Below are 20119 nucleotides of genomic sequence, written 5' to 3'. Positions count from 1 at the left end.
CACGGCTATCTGACATCAGTAAATATTATATTGGTTCTTTCAAAGCAACAGGAATCCCACAGAGTGGAAAGTCAAAAGGAAGGATTCCACAATTATGGGGAAAGTTGAGCAACAGAAAGCCAAGAGGTCAAGGGGTAGAAAGAATGAAGCTCAAATACAAACAAGGTGAGTGGCCAGAAAACCAGCCCGTCAACAGCAACATAATAGCTCTCAGACAGTCCCGGGCACAGAGCACTGTGAAACGGCTATTGGCTGGCCCATTTCTAAATGAGTTCTGACTGCTCCTTCAGAAGGGAGAAGAATACACTTCCCTGGGCCAAACTCCCAAAGGCGGCAACAAAATTTAATGGACAGAATACTGAAAACAGGGAATTTGTAGGGCAAAGACCTGATTCTTGCTTATTACCAATCAAGGTATGAATCTGATCAAGTCACAATTGGGGATGGTACTCAGAACAGGTGGGTGACTATATCTTCTCCAAAAGTCAAGGGCTAATCAATCATCTCTTTTTTGAAATAAGTTCTAAGTTAACCACAAATTTTCAAATTCTACCATTCTCCTCCATCATAAAGTAGCTACAAAACAGGATAAATATATGAATATTAATTAGCTAAGGCACTGTTTCCTTTCACCTACAATTGGCATTGAGATGGTTAAAATATCTGAATGAAAATACTAAACTTTAAAAGCCGCTTAAGCCTTTAAAACTGAAAGATTTAGATGACTTCAATCATTCTCTCAGTAAATATTTATTTATTGCTCACCTCCAATGTGCCAAGTTTTATTAAAAACACTCGCATATTAACGTGCTAAATTACATCCACTCTATAATTTGGGTCACTTTAAAAAACAAGCTTTCTAAAAAACAACTTTGAATTTTAAATGTCAGCTTCTGTTAACACAGATAATTTAACCACTTTATAGTTGGAGACTAAGGTTATTTAAATGAACACTCAGAGGTGGTCTCTATATAGAGTATCTGTGCCCAAGAAATGTTCTGTAGTCCAGTTAGGTCTCATCAGGTAACAGAAGACTGACCAGCTGTTAGAGAACTGGATTATTTGGGGTAATGAAATCCTCGAACAGTTGCATTTTGAAGGCAGTACACTTGTATTTGCCTTACAGTCTTTCTAACCAGTAGCCATCCAACAATAATGCTTAAGTGTTTTATTATCTACTATATTAATTATAGGTAAAAGGCAAATTTGTTTATTTCTCTTTTTGAAAAGATTCCATATATTTCCATCATTTCTCCATCAAGATGCAGATAGCCATTTGTTTGGGAGGCTAACAAGGGTGTTTCTCTACTAGGTAAACTGAACAAGGAGGCTCCAAGGTCATTCACAACTCACTTGTCTAAGACCTCTACAATTAAAATCAGAATTTTAGGGGATGTTGTTAGCCTTGCCATATGCCCTGCTTACTTACTTCCAGCTTATCGGCCACCCAAGGCAAACAGCTTATATAAAGCAGCTCAGTTGGAAGGTTATTTTATCAAAGAATCACAGGAAACTTTAAAAATTCTCCCTCCACCTAATCCAAAAAAGACCAGAACATCTAACAGGCCATGAGTCAACTGGCCCAGCTACACAACAGGCATATATGTGCACAGACACATATCTGAGTGCATATTCTGTGCTGGAGAGAGATGCTTCACACGTACTATCTCTTTAAACTCTCTAAAACCTGCAAATCAAACTATGGCTTAGAAAGGTTAAGTTAAGGGTTAAGCAAGAGCACATGGTAGGAGAGCCAGGAACCATGTCATCCACATCACTCCAGAGCCTGTGTTCTTTCCATTACATTACAAATCACGTGGCTTGCAAAAAACCACAAGCTCTGCACAAATTTTCCTTTCCTAAAGAGAGTCCTCAAGAGGAGAAGAAAAGCCACAAGATAGATAAAGAAAATAGAGGATGCAATAGGAAATCTATAGGAATTCAATTAGCACTCTGACCTAGAAGTACAGAGCCAATGAGTTCCACAAGCTGACAGCCTAAATACAGGGAAGGATAACACTGTGCCAGACACACACACCTAAACCAAGCCAGGAAAGCAGGAGCAGGACTAAACAAGAAGCAGGAGGACCAGGGCTGTTCCTCTGCACCTCTGTGTCACCTGCACGACCCTGCGCACTTCCAATGACACTTACAGCCAACTGTCCCAGCCGACCCCCTCCAGAACGCAGGTGAACCCGGCCTTCAACCAGATGAAACCCAATCTTCAGAGGATTGGGTTCTGACTTGGAGAGAAACAAGTCCTTTCCTCCTTGATACTCACCTTTTCCAAGGTAGATCATGCCATACTCTCGCCCCTGGGGAGTCTTGTTTTCTATCGTGAAACAGACTTCCTTCCCAATCAGCTTCTTCCGAAGGAACTCTCGAGCAGGAAATGCCCAGGGCTGAAAGACAGAACAAACGTTCTCAGGAAGTAGGCAGTTCTCGTGCGACCCAATCAACATTCGAGCAACTTCATTCCTTCAACAGCCTGGCCCGGCACTAGGCCCTGAGAATGTAAAAATGAGATGCACAGAACACAGATCATACGCTTAGGGGGCTCCTAAAAAAGGAAGGTCTAATAGTTGGTTTCACTAGCACCAGCCCTAAAAACAGGCACCTTGGTTTCCCAGACATCAGCATGAGTACTTTTCCCCCATGGCTGTCTATTCAGAGCTATTGCTTACTTCTTACTTAGTAACGGGCCCTGGTAAGGGATCAGCCTGACAACGGTGGCTCTTTCCTCTCACCCATTAAAGACCCTGACACAAGGAGTGAGCCATATGTCCACAGTGGGTACAAATAGTCTCCAAGTGAACTCAAGATATTGTGCAAAGGGATGGTTCTGCCCCACCACTTCCAGGATGGTACAAAGGGAGATGTCTCCTCCGAAGCAGCCCTGTCACAGTCAGTAGTCACTAGTGCCTGAATTTACAGTCTGGACCTAGCTCGGTACCCCCAGATTCCCTCAGAACAGAAATGAGGAAGGAGAGGGTAAGAGTTCAGCAGTATATGATCTGCAGAAGCTGGCGTACTGGGAAAAAATGCAGTGTATCAAAAGAGTAGCGTGGTATATGATCCACATACACATTGTCTCTTATCTCTTGGTGCCACAGAACTCTGGCTATACATAGTAAAGGCAAAATGGTACATCAGTGACCTGAAAAGGAAGCTTCCGCTAACCTTTTCGGTCCATGAAGATTATTCCGTGGGGTTAGCCAGGAACCTTTTCTAGAAGAAAAACATCCACATGACTTCCCAGAAACCAGAGGCCAATTTAAAGGTGGCAGTCCACCAATCCGCCGGGCTGGTAATTACAAAACCAGTACGCTCAGACAACATCAACTGTGGACAGTTCTAGGAAGAACTAATCCGAAGTAAGTGCTCTTAAAAACACAAAAACTAGCTTATACTCACTCATCTAATGAGCTCTCCTCAAAGTGCCAACAAGCAAAAGAGCCAATCACTCAATGGCAATACAGAGCTCACCATACTTCTCTCCCATTTCCACCCCTTGCCCACTCCATAATAATGAAAACAGATACCCCTGACCAAAAAGGTCTGATGATTGGTAATGAGCCCAGTTATCAACCAAATCACAGAAACAGTACTAAACCAATTACACAGCCTCACACGTTTTTATTACCTTAATGATCCACTCCCTCTACAAACACCCTCAGCTACAGATCTCGTGTTCAGGCTTCAGTTTTGAGTACTACCTTAATAACTAAAATTCAGTAATACACTGCTTTCTTAAATGAAAACCTCTAACAAAACAAAGTATCCCTAAAGGAAGCCAAAACTTTGGTAAAAATTCATTTATCAAGGGTCAGTTCACAAGGCAATAGCCAACCCCTGTGGGGAAACCTCCAATTTCTACCAACTAGGCAGAATTACTAAAAGCTTTTAAGGCTTGCTGAAGGAGCACCCTTCTCTGAGGACCACATGTTTTACAGCTGGTCAGTTGCTGGGCAGTAAGAGAACGCCACACCAGAGGTCCTGAAAAGGACATAAACCTTATCCTGTAAGAAAAATAACCTAGTTTAATATTCTTTTCTTGAACCAGCTTCCTCAAGTTGTGTTCCATCCGAGGCTGGGCAAATTCAACAACTGGACAAGATATTAGGTACGAAGAGAGGAAACTGGGAGACTCAGGAAAGCAGCTGATGACGTCACTCCCCACAAGGGCAACCGAGCACTCCATCCAGGAGAAAACCCTTGTGCAAGTGTCCACACACAGGACAGCCAGCTGAAGGCTACCCAATGGAGAGGGCTGGCCCGGTAGAGCCTTTCAGAACAACTCTGAGTCAAGTACAGGGAAATTTGCTCAAAGCAGTCATCAAATAAGGCCAACAATAGTGAGAATTACGGGGGTGTCTATTCAAATGATGTCCCAGAACTCCACCTAAGAGCTACCAAGTAGCTGAGACTCAAAATCGCCTCTTCCCTTTCAAATGTCTAATGCCAGGCAATCAAACAGCTTGCTCTCCACTCCCAGACCCATGCAAGGTTCTCAAGTCTACTGCAATGAATGGAATTTTAATTCCAATCTTTCCTTTGTACCAGGTAGACTTCTAAACTGCTGAAACAAGATTATGTCCCACAACAATGTAGAAATCTTAAAGCTAGCTACTTCTGTATGTGGCCTAATAGTCAATCACCCCACTGTACTATCTGTACATGTAATTAATTTGCCCCAACCACCCCATCACCCCAATTCTCAAAAGCTCCACTGTGATACAGCTGTGACATTCATTTCTGTATTTCACATGAAACCAACATACAGCCTCACACATAACAAGAGCTCAATAAATCTGTGGGAAATAAATATATAATTTGCACAGTGCCCATCAATGCGGTAGCTAGGCAGCCTAGAGTAGCTAGGCAACGCTGGGGAATAGCCTGGAAGAGGGCAGTGACAGCTGGGGACATACAGCAGAACTGCTTTTATTGCCATAGGACTTAGGAGAGAGCTGAGTTTCTTTGAAAGCAGATATGAGAGAAGGCAGCAAATAATCAAGTGTATGCTATTTGGGACAGTGATGCAAAAGGAGACAAATGAGCATTAATGTCCTCGACTATTTGAATGTGAAAAAACTAGACATGCTCCAAAACAGTGGAAAGCCAGAGGGAAAGCAAGTGCTACCTTCCACAATCCACTGAATTCCAAAAGGAGATGCTCAAGGTTCTTTCCCTCCTTATTCACTTAAATGCTTACTCACTGTACACCAGCTCTGTCAGGCGCTGACAAGGCACAAAAACACAGATGAGAGACAACATCCCTCCTCTCGAGGAGCTGACAATCTAGTAAAGAAAGACATGTAAACATGGAATGGGATGACAGCACAAAAAAGGGACAAGGAAAGGCGCTGTTAAGTGTGACTTTTCAGGAGGCTGAATCTTAAGAGATGACAGGTGATCACCAGGGCTCAAGGTGGAGATGGAGCGGGCAGAACTCCAGGGACCTGTTAGGAGACCCGAATGCTTCCTCAAGGTTGGGACTTCACATCCCAGAGGGGTTCAGTAAGAGAAGACTAAAAGTCAAATCACAAATAGGATTGTATTCCAGCCTCAGGTAGCTAGATTTGTCCTAGCAGTAATGAGAAACTACTGAAGTGTTTGGGAGCAAAATTGAGCCAAGGAAAAAAAATGAAATTATGTTTCAAAGAAATCTGAGAGCACATAGAAAAAGGATTAGAGGGAAGGAAAATGAAGGCAAGAAGATTGTTATCTCAATATTTCAAGCACATTATCAGAGTTGAACAAAGAACAATAGCAAGTTGTAACGAAGTTTCAAGAAGGGAGAAGAGAGATTTTAAGGAGGCAGAATCTTTAGGTCTTGATAAAACCCTGGACGTTGGCGGGGGTGTTCTGAATCGGGTTACCAGCTGGCGTCACTGCTAACTTGAGCCAGAGCAGCTTCAAGGGCATAGTAGGGGGGAAACCAAATCACAGCAGGGCGAGGAGAGACCAGATTATTAGAGAAATAATGATGACTAATAATAATAACAGACTGTGGCTGACGAAGGGTGAAATCTGTAGCTCTCAAATACTTCACATCACAGGGAAGCTTTGAAGAGTTACTAAGAGAAACGGAGTTGCTCTGGAAGAGACAAAAGGCACTGGGCTGTATAAATATATGAAACTAACGAGAGAGCAGGGATCAGACTGTATGGTATTCTTTCAGCTGGGAAAGTTTCGGTAAGATTTTATTGTCCTGTTACAGAGGACACGGTTAAGATATCTGAGAACAAGCTCCAACTGGCCTTCATTCTCATCCACGAAACAGGAAATTAAAACCCACCCCTTCTGTCCTAGAGGCCACACGGCTTCTCCCTTCTGGGGAAATGAACTTGGTCAGCTCTAGCCAAACAGAGTCAACCCTCTTCTCCTCTTAGCAGCAGACAAGCTGTTACACAACACGAAACTGAAAGGAAAAGAACTATTCAAAATGTTGGGCAAGGAAAGCACTTAGCACCCAAAATCTGAGAAGTGCCGAGAGAGATTTCATCTTCAGCACTTGGACTAACAGTCCTGCAAGTGTTTGTAGAAGCAGAAAGTAACTACCAGCACTAGTGATCACCATAACTAACACTTATTAAGTAGCTTATAGGCAAGTACTAAGCATTCCACATTATCTTGTTTAATCCTCACTCAACAACCCTGAGGAGTACACTCTGATTATTCCCAATACTTGTGCTTACTGATAGAAGACCAATGAAAAAGAACTGATTTTGAACTATTAAGTCATTATCCCAAGAATCTAACTGCTGTTGATTGAATTGGGGGTGACTTTCTTCTATTTCCTGTAACACTGCTTCACTACGTTAATTCAAAAATGCTTTTTTATTAAAGATGAAAAAAACAACATGTTTTTCCTTAAATCAAAGGGCTGCTGCTTTTCCTCACTTCCACAATGAGGAATAGCAAGAGGGAAACTGAGGTACCAACCTGCCCATCACCATCAAGCTGAGGCCAAGGACAATCAGAATCCAGGAGCTTCATTTCTGATAGTCCAAGGCACTACTGAGGAAGAGACAAGAACTGATGTTTCAAAGTACAGGCGCCAAGAGGATGCAGCAGCTGCCTGCAGAGGCAATAACTCAAGGAGCCCAAGGCAGACCAAAGGGGCAAGGGGGCCAGGTATTAGAGGCGGGGGGGATGGGGGACCTGAAGGGACAGTGGGACAAAAGCTCAGAAGAAGTTTCTCAAATCACTGTAACTCATGGTGCTTGATAACTACTGAGCCCCACGATGCCCTGAGAAACTGATTTGGAACTCCTTCCCTTAAAAATACATGTTTACACTAAAGTTTGCAAACCATTTCATGGGGTTCATAGATACCTTCAGGGGTGCATGGATCCCAGATTAAGAATCTGTGACGGAGCACAGGCTTAATGTTTACAGTATGCCACCATTTATGAAAATGGGTGTCTGCTGGTATAGGAGAAAAATGTCTCCGGACACTCAGGACACTAGAAACACCAGCATTCTCCAGGGAGAGGAACCAGACTGTTCACTGTGCAGCCTTCTGAATTTGGAGGGTGAAAGAAGGATTCAAACCTAAATTAATAAAAGAGCTCTGTCCTAACCTATACCAACCTCCATCACTGAGCCTATTCTAGGAAACGTTCCAACCTGCTCCAAGACAAGAAGTGCAAACACTGCCAACCCTGAAGAGGCTCCAAACCTGTGGGAAAGTATGCGAGGAAAAGCCCCAAGACTGGGGTTCCCGCTAAAGGCAGTGAATGTGTAAAGCCGAGGCGAGCCACTGGGGCTCTGGTATCAGTCCTGTGTCAAAAAAATACTCAAAATATATAGAAAAGAAAGAGCACATCAATGTGCAGTCAAGGAGGAGACCGGACTATAACCTGGGGGGTCTCGGAAGCACCTACCTCATCCGGCGTGTCTTTTGCATCAGGTTGTGTGGCAGCCGCCCTGCGGGCAAGGTTTCCAGCTCGAATGTTGCTAAGGTTGATCTGCCTCTCGGGAGGAGGCCCACCACGAGGCTGCCCGCGGACGATGATGGCACATCCTGAGAGGACCTAGGTGGGGGGAAAACAGAACGTCAGTACAGACGGTCCACAACTGCAACCTCAATGCCTAGAACAGTACTTGACATCTCGGGAGGCACTCAAGCATTTGCTGAATGACTACATGAAAAAGATCGTTTTTAATTTTACAGGAGAACCACCTACATAAGACCTTGGGCTAGATTCGGAAATGACTGACTCAGCAATACAAGTAAGAATTAAACAAAATGATAAAAAAAAAAAAAAAAAGAAAAGTCATAAAATAGACCAAGGTGAAGAGCATGTGAGACAGAGATAAATTCTGTAATTTTGTGCCAGCAAGCTGACCACCTGTGTTCTTTTCAGTTATTAAACTGAAATCTGGAAGGAGCCAAGCAGGCCCAGGGCTAATGTGGAAACAGTGCATCCAGAGTCCAGAGCTCACACTCCATCTGGAGACAGTGCTCAGAGTCCAGGCTAAGAGAGAAACACAGAAGTTATCTAGAAAACCCATGCCCTCAGCGATTAAAACAGGGAAACCGAAGAAGCACCTTAAGGCCCCTAAGCCCAAGGCTCCTGCTTTCTCTCTCTCTCTCTCTCTGAAGGATGCCAGGCCTAGAACCCACTTGGCAATTGTGCAGAGAGCTCTGAAGCTCACTAGTATTTAACTTTAAAATATCTGAAGGGAAGAAGAAAGGATTTCAAGTGGGAGAAGAGAAGGCATACAGAAAAAAATGACACAAACATCGCCCAAGCTGTTCAAATTCTTAGCTCAGTGAGGCACGATTTAATCAACAGGTGGGCTCGGGCACTGGCTTCCCAAGAGCTGAAAGACTCAATCTCGTGCCTCAAAACAAGAAATAGCTGCTGAGTGAAAAGCTAGCCAAGAGAAGGTTGGAGAGTTTTGCCAATGTAGAACTCTGTGGCAGCCAAGACCCTGGCGTCCTCTGTAAAGGAATGGTCCTCGGAAAGGAAGCTGACTCAACGAAAGGAATAGAAAGGGAAGCTACTCCTACATGCATGAGCTTAGCTGACGTATCTCCCCATCTCTCCATCTTAACTAACGCTTTAAACTGTGGACTATTAATATAAACACAGAAGTGCATTTCAAGATTAAGAAGCAAACAACTGAGTAACCACCACCCAAGCTAAGAACTATAACATTGGCAGAACCTCCGACTCCCTGTGCCCCTCGCTACTTGCAGCCCCTTCCCCCGACCACGCCCACTATCCTGGCCCTTGTGATAATCCCTCCCTTGCTTTTCTGGACAGTTTCACCATTTACATATACATCTCTATGTAATATGGTGGCTTCATTTCTCCTCTTTCTGAACTCTATAAATTGAATCTACTTCAGGTACCCATCAGTAACTTCCTTATTGTGCTCTTTTTTGGTGAAATTCATTCTTGTCAAAACACTACTTTATTGGCTTTCGTGACTGTATAGTATTCCACTGTATGAATACAGTCTTTTTTTTTTTAACAGAAAAGTCTGTCCAACAAATATACACATTCCAATTTGGGGAGAAAAACAGTGCTCTGGTTAACATGTCATTATTCCCAATACCTTAAGCACGCAAACCTTGGTATAAATGGCTCCTTCCCAGCTATCCCACAGCACACATAATAAAAAACTGTCTTCCTTATGTAGTTGTAAGTCATGCTTTCATTTTTATCCTTTGTGATCAAGTGTTACCAGTAATTAAACTCTATAGCTTCCAGCCAAATGGCCTTGCTAACAGCCTTTCTCAAGAACTCACACCCTGGGCATCATCCAGGGATCTGACATTCTAAAAAGACAAGCCCCCCAAACAAAGCAAAGCCAGGAAAGAACAGGTATACGAGGGCAGAGGATGTTTGATGTTCCTGAAAAGAGAAGGGCCAAAAGAAGAAAAGGAAAAGAACTTGGATGTGATTCATTTATAGTCAGTTCTTCACAAGTGGCAGAAGAACAGCTCATTGCAGAATACCTGCCTTGAAGTCATTCCTGTACAAATTCCAACGGGACTGAGAGCGTACCGCATTCAAACCAGAGCATCTGCCTCGAATGCCTGTTCCTCACCTTTAGTCAAGTTTTCACAAAACTAAAGCATTCCCAGGAGACTTAGTACCTCCTGGGAAGCCAAGCTGGAAACTCACCTTGGCTGACCAGTGAGCACTGACCCAGGCTAGAAAAACAATCCTTATTTCCCAAGTCTGACAAAGCCCAATGAAAAGCTCAAGAACAGAATGACTAGTAAGTACTCCCTTTTCCCCCTAAATATCAGAAAGGTGTTACCTCTAATGCCTACTTACCTAGTAAACTAGATCCCTGGGGGACAACAGGTCTACAACTATGATCCTGGCCCCATTAAGGGCTTTGGCAAACAACCTGTACATAGGAATTTTTAAAAACCTCCTTTGTACACCCCCACCTCTGGAACGCTATTCTGAAGACTGCAGCCAGAGCTTTGCTGCATTACTGAACCAATGTGCTATCTGGACAATAGTCAATAGTTGAATTAATATTAGAGAGGTGACTTTTACTTATAGGCTGCTCAACATCTTTTATACAACTGAGGACACAAATGCAAGCAGCAGTCACCAATTCAACCTCCCAAGCAACAAGGACAGATATTCACTGTGGCAGGCATTGCCATTCCGGTTCCCAGAGGAGGAGAGGACTGACGTGTCTACATCTTTCCTCTGAAACCCTCTGCCCTTCACTCAGTCATAGCCTTGGTGATGAGGTAGGAATAGGCCGTCTGCAGACCATTATGGAAGGAAGAGACCTGTCTACATAGGAAGAATTCATTTCCTTCCTATTATTTATAGGAACTGAAATACTTCAACACACACTACTCCTTCTTGGTCTCTCCATTTTATCTTCCAAGTACTGTTGAACTCCCTCCACCTGCCTTACTTGTCGAAAGTCTTTACTCAAGTTCTTCCTCAATAAAAATATCCAATGGCCTTCTCTTGTCTAAGGTTCCCCACCAAATTAAGCCAAGGTGGGAGAAATATTTAAAATGTCTTCATTGATGGGAAGGGTATAGCTCAGTGGTGGAGTACGTACTTAGCACACATGAGGTCCTGGGTTCAATTCCCAGTACTTCCTTTGAAATAAATAAGTAAATAAATAAATCTAACTACCTCCCCCCAAAACAAAAAAACAAAAAAATCTTTAAGTAAAATATGAAGACGACCAAGGGTCTATCAAACTTAATTTGTATCTCCTATGGCACCAAAACAAGTAATTTTTACTTCTAAATTACAAGACCGACAGCTAAGTTGATTACTTATAATTTTATCCGTTGACCAATTCATTTATTCATTTATTAATTTAACACAAATTTACTGAGTGCCTTCTATATGCCAGGCATTGTTCCCCGCAAGTAACACACCTCAGTGAAACAGAACAGTCAAAAACGTCTGCTCTTGGAGGGCTGACATTCTAGTGGGGGGAGCCAAACAAACGTAACAAGCAAAATACTGTTTGTTATTGAGAATTTTAATTCCAGAAGAATAATGTTAAGATTGAGAGGAAACTGTCAGGGATAATTGTTCTGCCAAAGCTGTACTGATTCACCTTGCAGACTTTCACAGGTGCGGTAATTATCCGTAATTGCTAATTTATAGGGCATAGAAAGCAAGTCATATGGTAACTGCTTTCTCCAATTATATTAATACAATGACATACTCTAGAAAAACGATCTTAGCCCTACCTGATACAGCAGGAGGTTTGTGAAAACAGCTGTCACAATGAGTCAGTTTGATTGAGGTTATGGATTAGACACTTCTCAGCTCTGCCAATAAAGGTTGCAGAGAGGCATGGTGTGATTCAGAGGACCTGGCTTCAGGGCACAAGTTGGATGGTGACAAAGGCTGAAACAAGCTAGCTGAAAAGGAAAATGAGGGATCAAACTGTTCAAACCCTCTACTAGGTTAATTGGGAGATTTACCTACAGTGAAACACTTTACGCACAGCTACCAAAATGCTGCCCAGCAACAGGACTACCACCCTAAATCTTCACTAGATACTGGTTTAATTCTTAAAACTCCCAGACCATAGACACAAAACAGGGAAAACTTCTTACACAAAAATCTACTCACACTATACTTACAGCAAAAAAAAAGTGATGGTCTAGAAATACATCAGTATGTCAATAAAATTAGTATTTTTTCTCACAGCATGAAGAGTAAAAATCATCTTGACCTTAGAATAATATCTTATTAGCTGAGAGCATCCTATTAGCTCCACAAGGAAGACTGGCCTAACAGATCTATCTGCCTGTTAAGACAGAGCAAGACTATCTTAGCCATATCTGCCAATATGAAGAGCCAATATAAAGGGTAAGGGCAGCCACGTGATAAATGCCAAAATGTCACAAAAAGAAAGCCCAAAATAAACCGCTAAGTTTATGGTCAAGTCACTTTCAAAAGGGGTGTCAAAATATTTGGGAAAGAACCTTTCAACAAAAATGTGCTGGGAAAACTGGATATCCACGTGCAAAAGAATGAAGCTGGACCTCTTCCTCACACCATATACAAAAGTTAACTCGAAGGATCAGAGACCTGATTCTAAGAGTTAAACTATAAAACTCTTAGGAGAAAACATGGGTATAAATACTTGTGACCATGGATTAGGCAGTGGTTTCTTAGATATGACACCATCTTAGAAAGCACAATCAAAAATATTGTGCTTCAACGGTACAATCAAGAAAGTGAAGGACAATATTTACAAAACATACCTGACAAGGGTCTAGTATCTGGAATAAAGAACTATTGTAACTCAAAGATTAAAATGGGCAAGGATTTGAAGATATTTATCCAAAGGAGATACACAGATAGCCAATTACCATATGAAAAGGTCCTCAACATCACTAGTCATAAGGGAAATGCAAGTCAAAACCACAACTGACTTATCACTTCACAGCCACTAAGGTGGCTATAATCAATCAGACAGACAGTAACAAGTGTTGACAAGGATGTGGAAGAACTGGAACCCTCATACACTGCTGGTGATGCAGTCACTGGAAAACAGTCTGACAGTCTCAAAAGTTAAAAAGAGTTATCGTATGACCCAGCAAGTCCACTCAGGTATATACCCAAGAAAACTAAAACATGTCCATCTACAATCTTGTACACAAAGGTTCATGGCAACATTATTCCTAAGAGCCAAAAAGAGTGGAAAGCATCCAAATGTCCCACAAGTGATGAATGGATAAACAAAATGTGGTATATCCATAAAATGGAATTATTATTCAGAAATAAAAAGAAATGAAGTACTGATGGAGACTACAATATGGGTGAACCTTGAAAACATTCTGCTAAATGAAAGAAGTTAGATGGAAAAAAGCCACATATTGAATGATTCCATTTATATGAAACACCCCAAAAAGGTAAATCCATAGAGACAGTAGATCTGTGGTTCCCAAGGGCTAGAGGGAGAGAACAGGGAGTGACTGCTAACTGGTCCAAGGTTTCTTTTCCTTTTGAGTACCAATGAAAAATGTCCTAGAATTAGGTAGTGGTAATAGTTGTATAATTTTATGGTATGTGAATTTATTTCAATTAAAAAAATTTTAAGTTCCAATATGGAAGTACATGACATAAAACGTCTGTTTCACCACAGGGGGATTTCCATAGCTTGCAAGAAGACCCTTAGCTGAACAAGACTAACAAAAAGTGTTTTTAAAAGGCAGCTGACTCAGAACCAAAAGTCAGGCATGGTGATAATGATTCACAGCAGAATGAAGGGCTACTGTCAACTTTCAAGGCCTTGAGAAATAACAAGGTAGAAGTCACAGGAAAGAAGCAGAACTTTAGCGAAATCTACAAAGCTCTGAAGAGGATAAAAATGGCCAAAAACAATAAAAGCTTTTTCTGAGAAACAGTACAGCAAGTAGAATGAACTCCTTTCCCTCAGTGGCACAGAAAGAAGAACAAGAAAGTCACTGGGGGGTAACAGTCCGTAATACCACCTGGAAGCTTGCAAAGGCCAGAACCCAAAGGCTGCACCTTTTGGGGCTGTATGTCAAAGGGACAAAGAAGCAGGCCACCGACTCTTTGGACAAGGTGTTTTCTCCACCTAAAAATACCATCCAGGGTGGGAAAGAACTCTTGTGCACTTTAATGAAGCAGAAAACTTCTTCTAAGAAGTGAAACTAAAGCAAGAGCATAACTTAAAAAAAAAAGAAAGAAAAACTAAATTGGAGAAAATCTCAAAGTGTATCAAGAAAAAGCTTCCTGGCAGGCAGCACTGTTGCCTCCACAGGAAGAATCATCTCTTGAAAATTAAAAAGTCATTTAGACAAAGAGCAACCAATTCCAAAAGAACTTAAGCTGTGAGGTCTTTCCCAGAATACTCACTAACACAGCCGGCTTTTCCTTTCTTTTTCTGGCAAGAGGCAAACCCAAATGAGAGGGCCCAGCATTCGAGTACCATGACCTGGAAGCCCATGGCCTCGTGATAGGCCATTGCACTTGTGCTGGGTACATGGGCTTGTTCAGGAGAGACAGACATAAGTAGCTACTCCTGGGCCAGCTGTCCCAAAAATTGGCAAGAGGCGAGTCCAAATCTCAAGGGGATTCCACAATCACTGCAGAGAGAAGGCAGCTAAAGGGAGCGTCTAATTGAGGCCCTTTTATTTCACAGATGAAAAATCTGCCAGCAAGACAGATAAAGTGACTTTTGCTAAAAATAATACTGATGGCAGGGCAAGGACCCAACCTGAAGTCCCCAATCCTGATGTTCCATTGTGCCATATACAGAAACAAGCAACTGGGGAGCTGTAGAAACAAGTATTTGGGGAGTTGATATCTGTTAAAACGGTAGGTGAGGTTACCTACTGATAAAATCTTTTTTGCTGTTAAAATCTCTGCTTACATGTGCCAGCAGAGCAGGTGTCAAAGACTAAATCACCAAGCAAGAAAGGCTTTCATGAGCTGGCTGCCCCAAACCAAACCAACACTTTATTAAACACTACCATATGAAGGGAAAGGAGACTTAAGAGTCCAGTTTTACAAACAAATACCCAAAAAGGAGACAGAAAAGAAAATTTCAGAATGATAAAAAGCAGGATTGGCAAACTACAGCCCACTGGCCAACTCCGCCCTACCACCTGTTTCTGTACAACCCATGAGCTAAAAATGGTTTCTACATTTTTAAGTGGTTTAAAAAAAAAAAAAAAAAGATATTATGTAACCCCTGCAAAAAAAGTATGAAATTCAACTTTCTGCATCCATAAGTAAAGTTTCACTGGAACATGGCCAAGCTCATTCATTTCTGTAACTGTCCACGCGGCTGCTCTCATGCTGGAACAGCAGAGTCGAGTAGTTGCTCCGGAGTCCATAACGCCTGCAAAGCCTAAAATATTTACTGCCTGGCCCTTTACAGAGTCAGTTTGTCAACCCCTGATATAAAACATTACAACAAGGGAATGAGATGAAAACTAGCTCTATGGTAGTCTAAACAGTTGACTGCACAGGAAAAATTAACTCTGGGACAAGCATTTCAAGTTATACAAACTGTTCATTTTTATAATCAGAGAAAGGGTAGGGGCATATGGCACTAAGAATTCAGTTTCAGAATCAAATATTAATGTCAGTGGTGATCTCGGAAAGTTCATTGGCTCTATGAGCCTCAATTTCTTAATTTATAAAATAAGTATATCAGAACATCCATGAGAGATGTTATGAAACCTAAACAAGGAAACAAAGTCTATAGCACAGAAGTTGGCCAGAAGACCCAATAAATAATAGCCAATACTGTTATAAGAAATAGCTCAAAGTGTGAAGTAAAGATTGGAAGTATATGTACAACAGAAGAAAACATTTCCTCTTGGGATTTAAAAGTAAGTATCAAAATCACAGAAATTTTCCCACCACTGAATTCACCCAGAAAGAATTAAATAATCCACAATCTAGCTTCCTTGCTTTATCAGCTAAGATACCCACTCTCTGGGAAAGTGGATTTAGGAGCTGATTTTTATAACTACAAAGACAATGGTAAGCAAGTATCATAGTGTAAGTCTCTACTGAACTTCAAACTTGATGAAGTATCCTGACTGTCACAGCCTCAGATGACCATGAACTCTGAAATCAGTCTTAAGTTTGAATACAAACTCAAGTGAAAAGCATTCCAAATACTGTGATATTTCCTCATCTATAAGTGAGAACAATACTACTATCATCTCCTTGGGGCGTTAGGATTACTAAGTGAGATGCCTCACAGTCCATTGGTCTCTCTTCCTTCCCTCCCTACATCCATTCCTCTCCATCCTCACAACAGTGCTCTGAGGAAGCAGAGCAGGCAGTTATTCCCTTTTTACAGATGAAGAAACTGGGGTATAGTCAGATGATGGCATCAGGACTAGAATACAGTGTTCTCCCAGTGCACTTTCTAATTAATTCCAAATGCTAAATATCTGACCTGAGAAGTACGAATCAAAAAATGAGTGACTTACATAAAAACCATCAAGGCTATAACTTGCACAAATAAAGCCTCACCATGAAGGAATTAACTCAATTTGCTAGAAGCCAGAAGCCAGAGGATGGTCCTGTGCAGAGCCAAGTCCTCACTACCTGACACTGAGCTCTACTGTGGTCAAGGAACCAGTTACTCAGAAACAAGAATTCAGCAGGAACTCTACAACAGGCAAATCAAAGTGTCATTTCAGAAGATTCCATTCCAGGTGTCAAAAGAATACTTCAGAGTGAGCAACTATCATGTGTAAAAATTATCAAAGAAAGAACCCCCAATTAATTGACTCCAAAACCTAAAAAAAATTATCACTACAGGACTTTGACCCTTCAACCAGATGTTTAGGGTCAAGTACTCAGGCTATTAGAGCTGAAGGAAAATTACTGCAGTGGTCAGGTTTTTTGATTTTGCTGTTTTTAAAATGGCCCCCCAGGCATAGTCCTGTAGCACAAAGCAAGCCGCTATGATGTGCCTTACAGAGAAAACAATGCGTGTTGAATAATTTTCGTTCAGGCACGAGTTACAGTGCTGTTGCTCAAAAGGTCAATATTAACGAATCGACACTGTGTATTAAATAAAACATCTTTAAATAGAAGAACACAGAACAAGGTTGTGTATCTACCACTTGACTAAAATGTGGTGACCAGAGGCTCACAGGAACAAACTCTGTATTTCTCAAAGAAGCAATGGCTTGAAATTCACCAGCTCAGAGCTTGCAACTTTACAGAACCAAGAATGACAGTATCTAATAAATACAGAGAGGATGATGTTGCAAATGGGGACTCTGCGTGAAAGGGTCACAGGAGTTACTCGTATTACTCTCGCAACTTTTCTGTAAGTCTGCAATTATTTTAAAACAAAATTTTAAAAACTTTTTAAAGGTGCTAAACACACTACGGGGCTGCTTCAGAGCCTCGCTGACAAAACAAATCCCTAGAACTAGATCTCCTTGGTGGTTCTAAGAATTTCTCCCGCTCCCCTCCCTCCACACACATTACTAAGAGAATGAACGTCAAACTGAAACCTAGCAGGACCCTGTGGGGCCCTCTCAAGTACAAAAGCCCCTCCGTGTCCCTGTTTCTTGTTTACAGAGAAAGGCTTTAGTCTCCTAGGCCTTTGGGAGTTCCAAAGAGCAGGCACAAGAAGTTACTAATTAGGGAAGGGAGGGAATGCAGAAACAAAAAGCAGTTAAACAAGAAAAGTAACAATAGTTCAGTGATAAAACAGTCCTAGTTCCACCCCAAGGGCTACACATAACCATCTGACAACATCTTTGAGGTGCTCTGCAGGAACTAAGACCCCGACCCAGGCGGAGAACGTTGACTACATCTGGGAACCAGCACAGAGACAGACCTCAGGCTGGCTGGAACCAGAAGGTTAATGATTAACATTAACAGCATCCAGAGACCTCACCATCAACCAATCAGAACACAGTCATACACCCTGCAGCCCTCACCCCAAAGGCTGCCTTTAAAAACCATTCCCTGAAAGCCATCGAGGAGTTTAGGTCTTCTGAACTCGAGCCACTTTGCTTGGAGCCCTGCAAATAAACGCTGTACTTCACCATAATCCAGTGTCAGTAAATTGGCTTTGCTGTGCGGCAAAGTGGACCCAAGTTCGGTTCAGTAACAAAACTATTACTGTGTTGCAAAGGCCTTATCTTCCAGTATGACCCATTCACTGCTTCATGTTCTTCTTCCAAATGAAATAAAATGCTGGATGCTTTCAAATCACAGAATTCAAACCTCTGGGTACACAGTTCACAAAAAGGCTATTGCCCCCAAAAAGGATCTTGAGTTTTAGGCAGATACCCTCTTCCTTCCAGTGCTAGTTATCTGGTGTGGGTTTTAAAAACTCACACGTGTAATCTAATTAGGTTTCATAGTCAGAAAAGCCCAAAACCCCTGAATTGTCTCAAAAGCTTTGAGAAAACAACTGGTGAAAGTTCAGCGTTAGAGTAACTGAGAACATTCTGCAAGAGGTAAGAGCACCATACATATTTCTCATTCAAGTGAAGTCCTGTAATCTTGATGGTCAATCTTTCCCCCCTGGGAGTTGGCCTTCTTTATCATCAACTAAGAATTTGACTATCAAAAACAATGCCGGAGTCTAAACAAAGGGGAAAATGTTTTGGGACATGCCAAGAGAAATCTGTTAATTTGCAAGATACTGGACTCTGAGTTTAGGGGTTTATTTTCTTTTGTCTTTACCAAGTCCTAATTTCCTCCTGGCTTCCCCCACACCTTTGTCCGCCTCTACAACGCCAAAGGGTCAGGATCAGAATGCCAGCACAGCAGAGTACTTTCAGCTAGCACGTGGAGGGGGCAGGAAGAGTAAGAGTCTCTACAGCCAATCAACTATACTTTGAATGCCCCCAAAGTTACATCACTGCAGCCACCAAGGCCACAGATGAATCCCATCATCTTTTCAACTGAAAGAAAGAGGAGAAGGATGCACAGACAGCCAGCAATCACCTGAGAGCTTGTTAGAAATGCAGACTCCGACTCCACCTGGACCTACTGATTCAGAATCTGCACTTTAACAAGACCCTCGGGTGCTGGGTAGCACAGTGAGGTTAACTCCCCGCCTCCTTATTCCCCTCTCAGCCTGGCGAATTTGTCCTGGCTCAGATGGGTTCTCCGGCAAATTCAGCTTAAACGTTTTACTCAAAGAGGCCTTCCCAATTCCCAGACTAGGTCAGATATACACTGGATATACTCTGACCCTCTCTCCCATTTCTTTCCCATAGAACTCATCACAACATTAAATAGCATAATTAATGCTTTAGTATCAATTTTCCTCTCCATGCGGCAAGTTCTGTCTGGGCAACGACTCCGTCCTTCTTATTCACCGCGTAGCCCCAGAGCCCAGAGTAAGACCGGAGACAAAGTAAACATTCAAGAAGTGGGGTTTTTTGGAATAAATGAATGGTCCTAGTATGTATGAAGCACAAGTATCAAGTGCTGGACTATGAGGAGAAGGGACAAAAACAATTAAAATAGGGTCCTTGTCCTTAAGTAGCTTATGGCTTAGTGGATTTTGGTTGAGGCTAACAAACTAAGCTCTCCAGAGCAAGTGGTGCACTCACAGCTGTTTTTCCTGCTTCTCTGCCAAATGACAACAGGTAGCCCGAATGTTCTCCAAGGCCTTCCACGGACTCCCTCCCTAGCGTGACCAAAAGGCCAACATGTCCTCATTAACCCTCCCCTCAAAAGATTCTCCCTGGCCCAGAGTTCAGCACCTCATCCAGCCTTCTCTCTCTGCCTTCTAACTCGACGTCTAAATGACGTCTCCAGCATCATTTCATTCTCCCCTAAGAAGTTCGTCTTATCTCTGGGAACGCTTTCCTTCAACCCGTTTTCTTCATTAGCCCTCTTACTATAGGATGTCAAATTTCCCTTAAGAATGTCTTACCCAACTCATTTCCAAACACTCGATTATTTCCTGTGAGCTGTCAGGTCTATTCTCAACAGAAACCACTCAAATCTATATCCCAGACCACACTGGAGAAACCTCCCAATTAACTATTCAATTGTCTTCCCACTTCCCTCAGACATTTCCCATATCCCCCAAAGAGATACTGTCTGAACAAATGCTGTCACCTCTTCTCTGAGTATACACTCCATGATCTGGTATTTATTCTTGT

The 20119-nt window shown here is 42.2% G+C and overlaps 1 protein-coding gene across 1 annotated transcript in view; it reads right to left on the bottom strand.

Moving 5' to 3' along the window:
- The window catches only part of SND1 (staphylococcal nuclease and tudor domain containing 1), a 379862-nt gene that overhangs the window by 345066 nt on the left and 14677 nt on the right, over nt 1-20119 (bottom strand). The window contains exons 2-3 of the mRNA XM_006184738.3: nt 7893-8042; nt 2282-2402 (exon numbers count right to left, since the gene is read on the bottom strand). Coding sequence (XP_006184800.1) covers nt 2282-2402; nt 7893-8042 — 271 coding nt within the window. The remainder of the gene's footprint in view (nt 1-2281; nt 2403-7892; nt 8043-20119) is intronic.

This window comes from Camelus ferus, chromosome 7, assembly GCF_009834535.1.
Source record: "Camelus ferus isolate YT-003-E chromosome 7, BCGSAC_Cfer_1.0, whole genome shotgun sequence".
Taxonomy (NCBI): Eukaryota; Metazoa; Chordata; class Mammalia; order Artiodactyla; family Camelidae; genus Camelus; species Camelus ferus.
The sequence above is the reverse complement of the archived record's forward strand: the minus strand, read 5'-3'. Positions and strand labels throughout refer to the sequence as shown.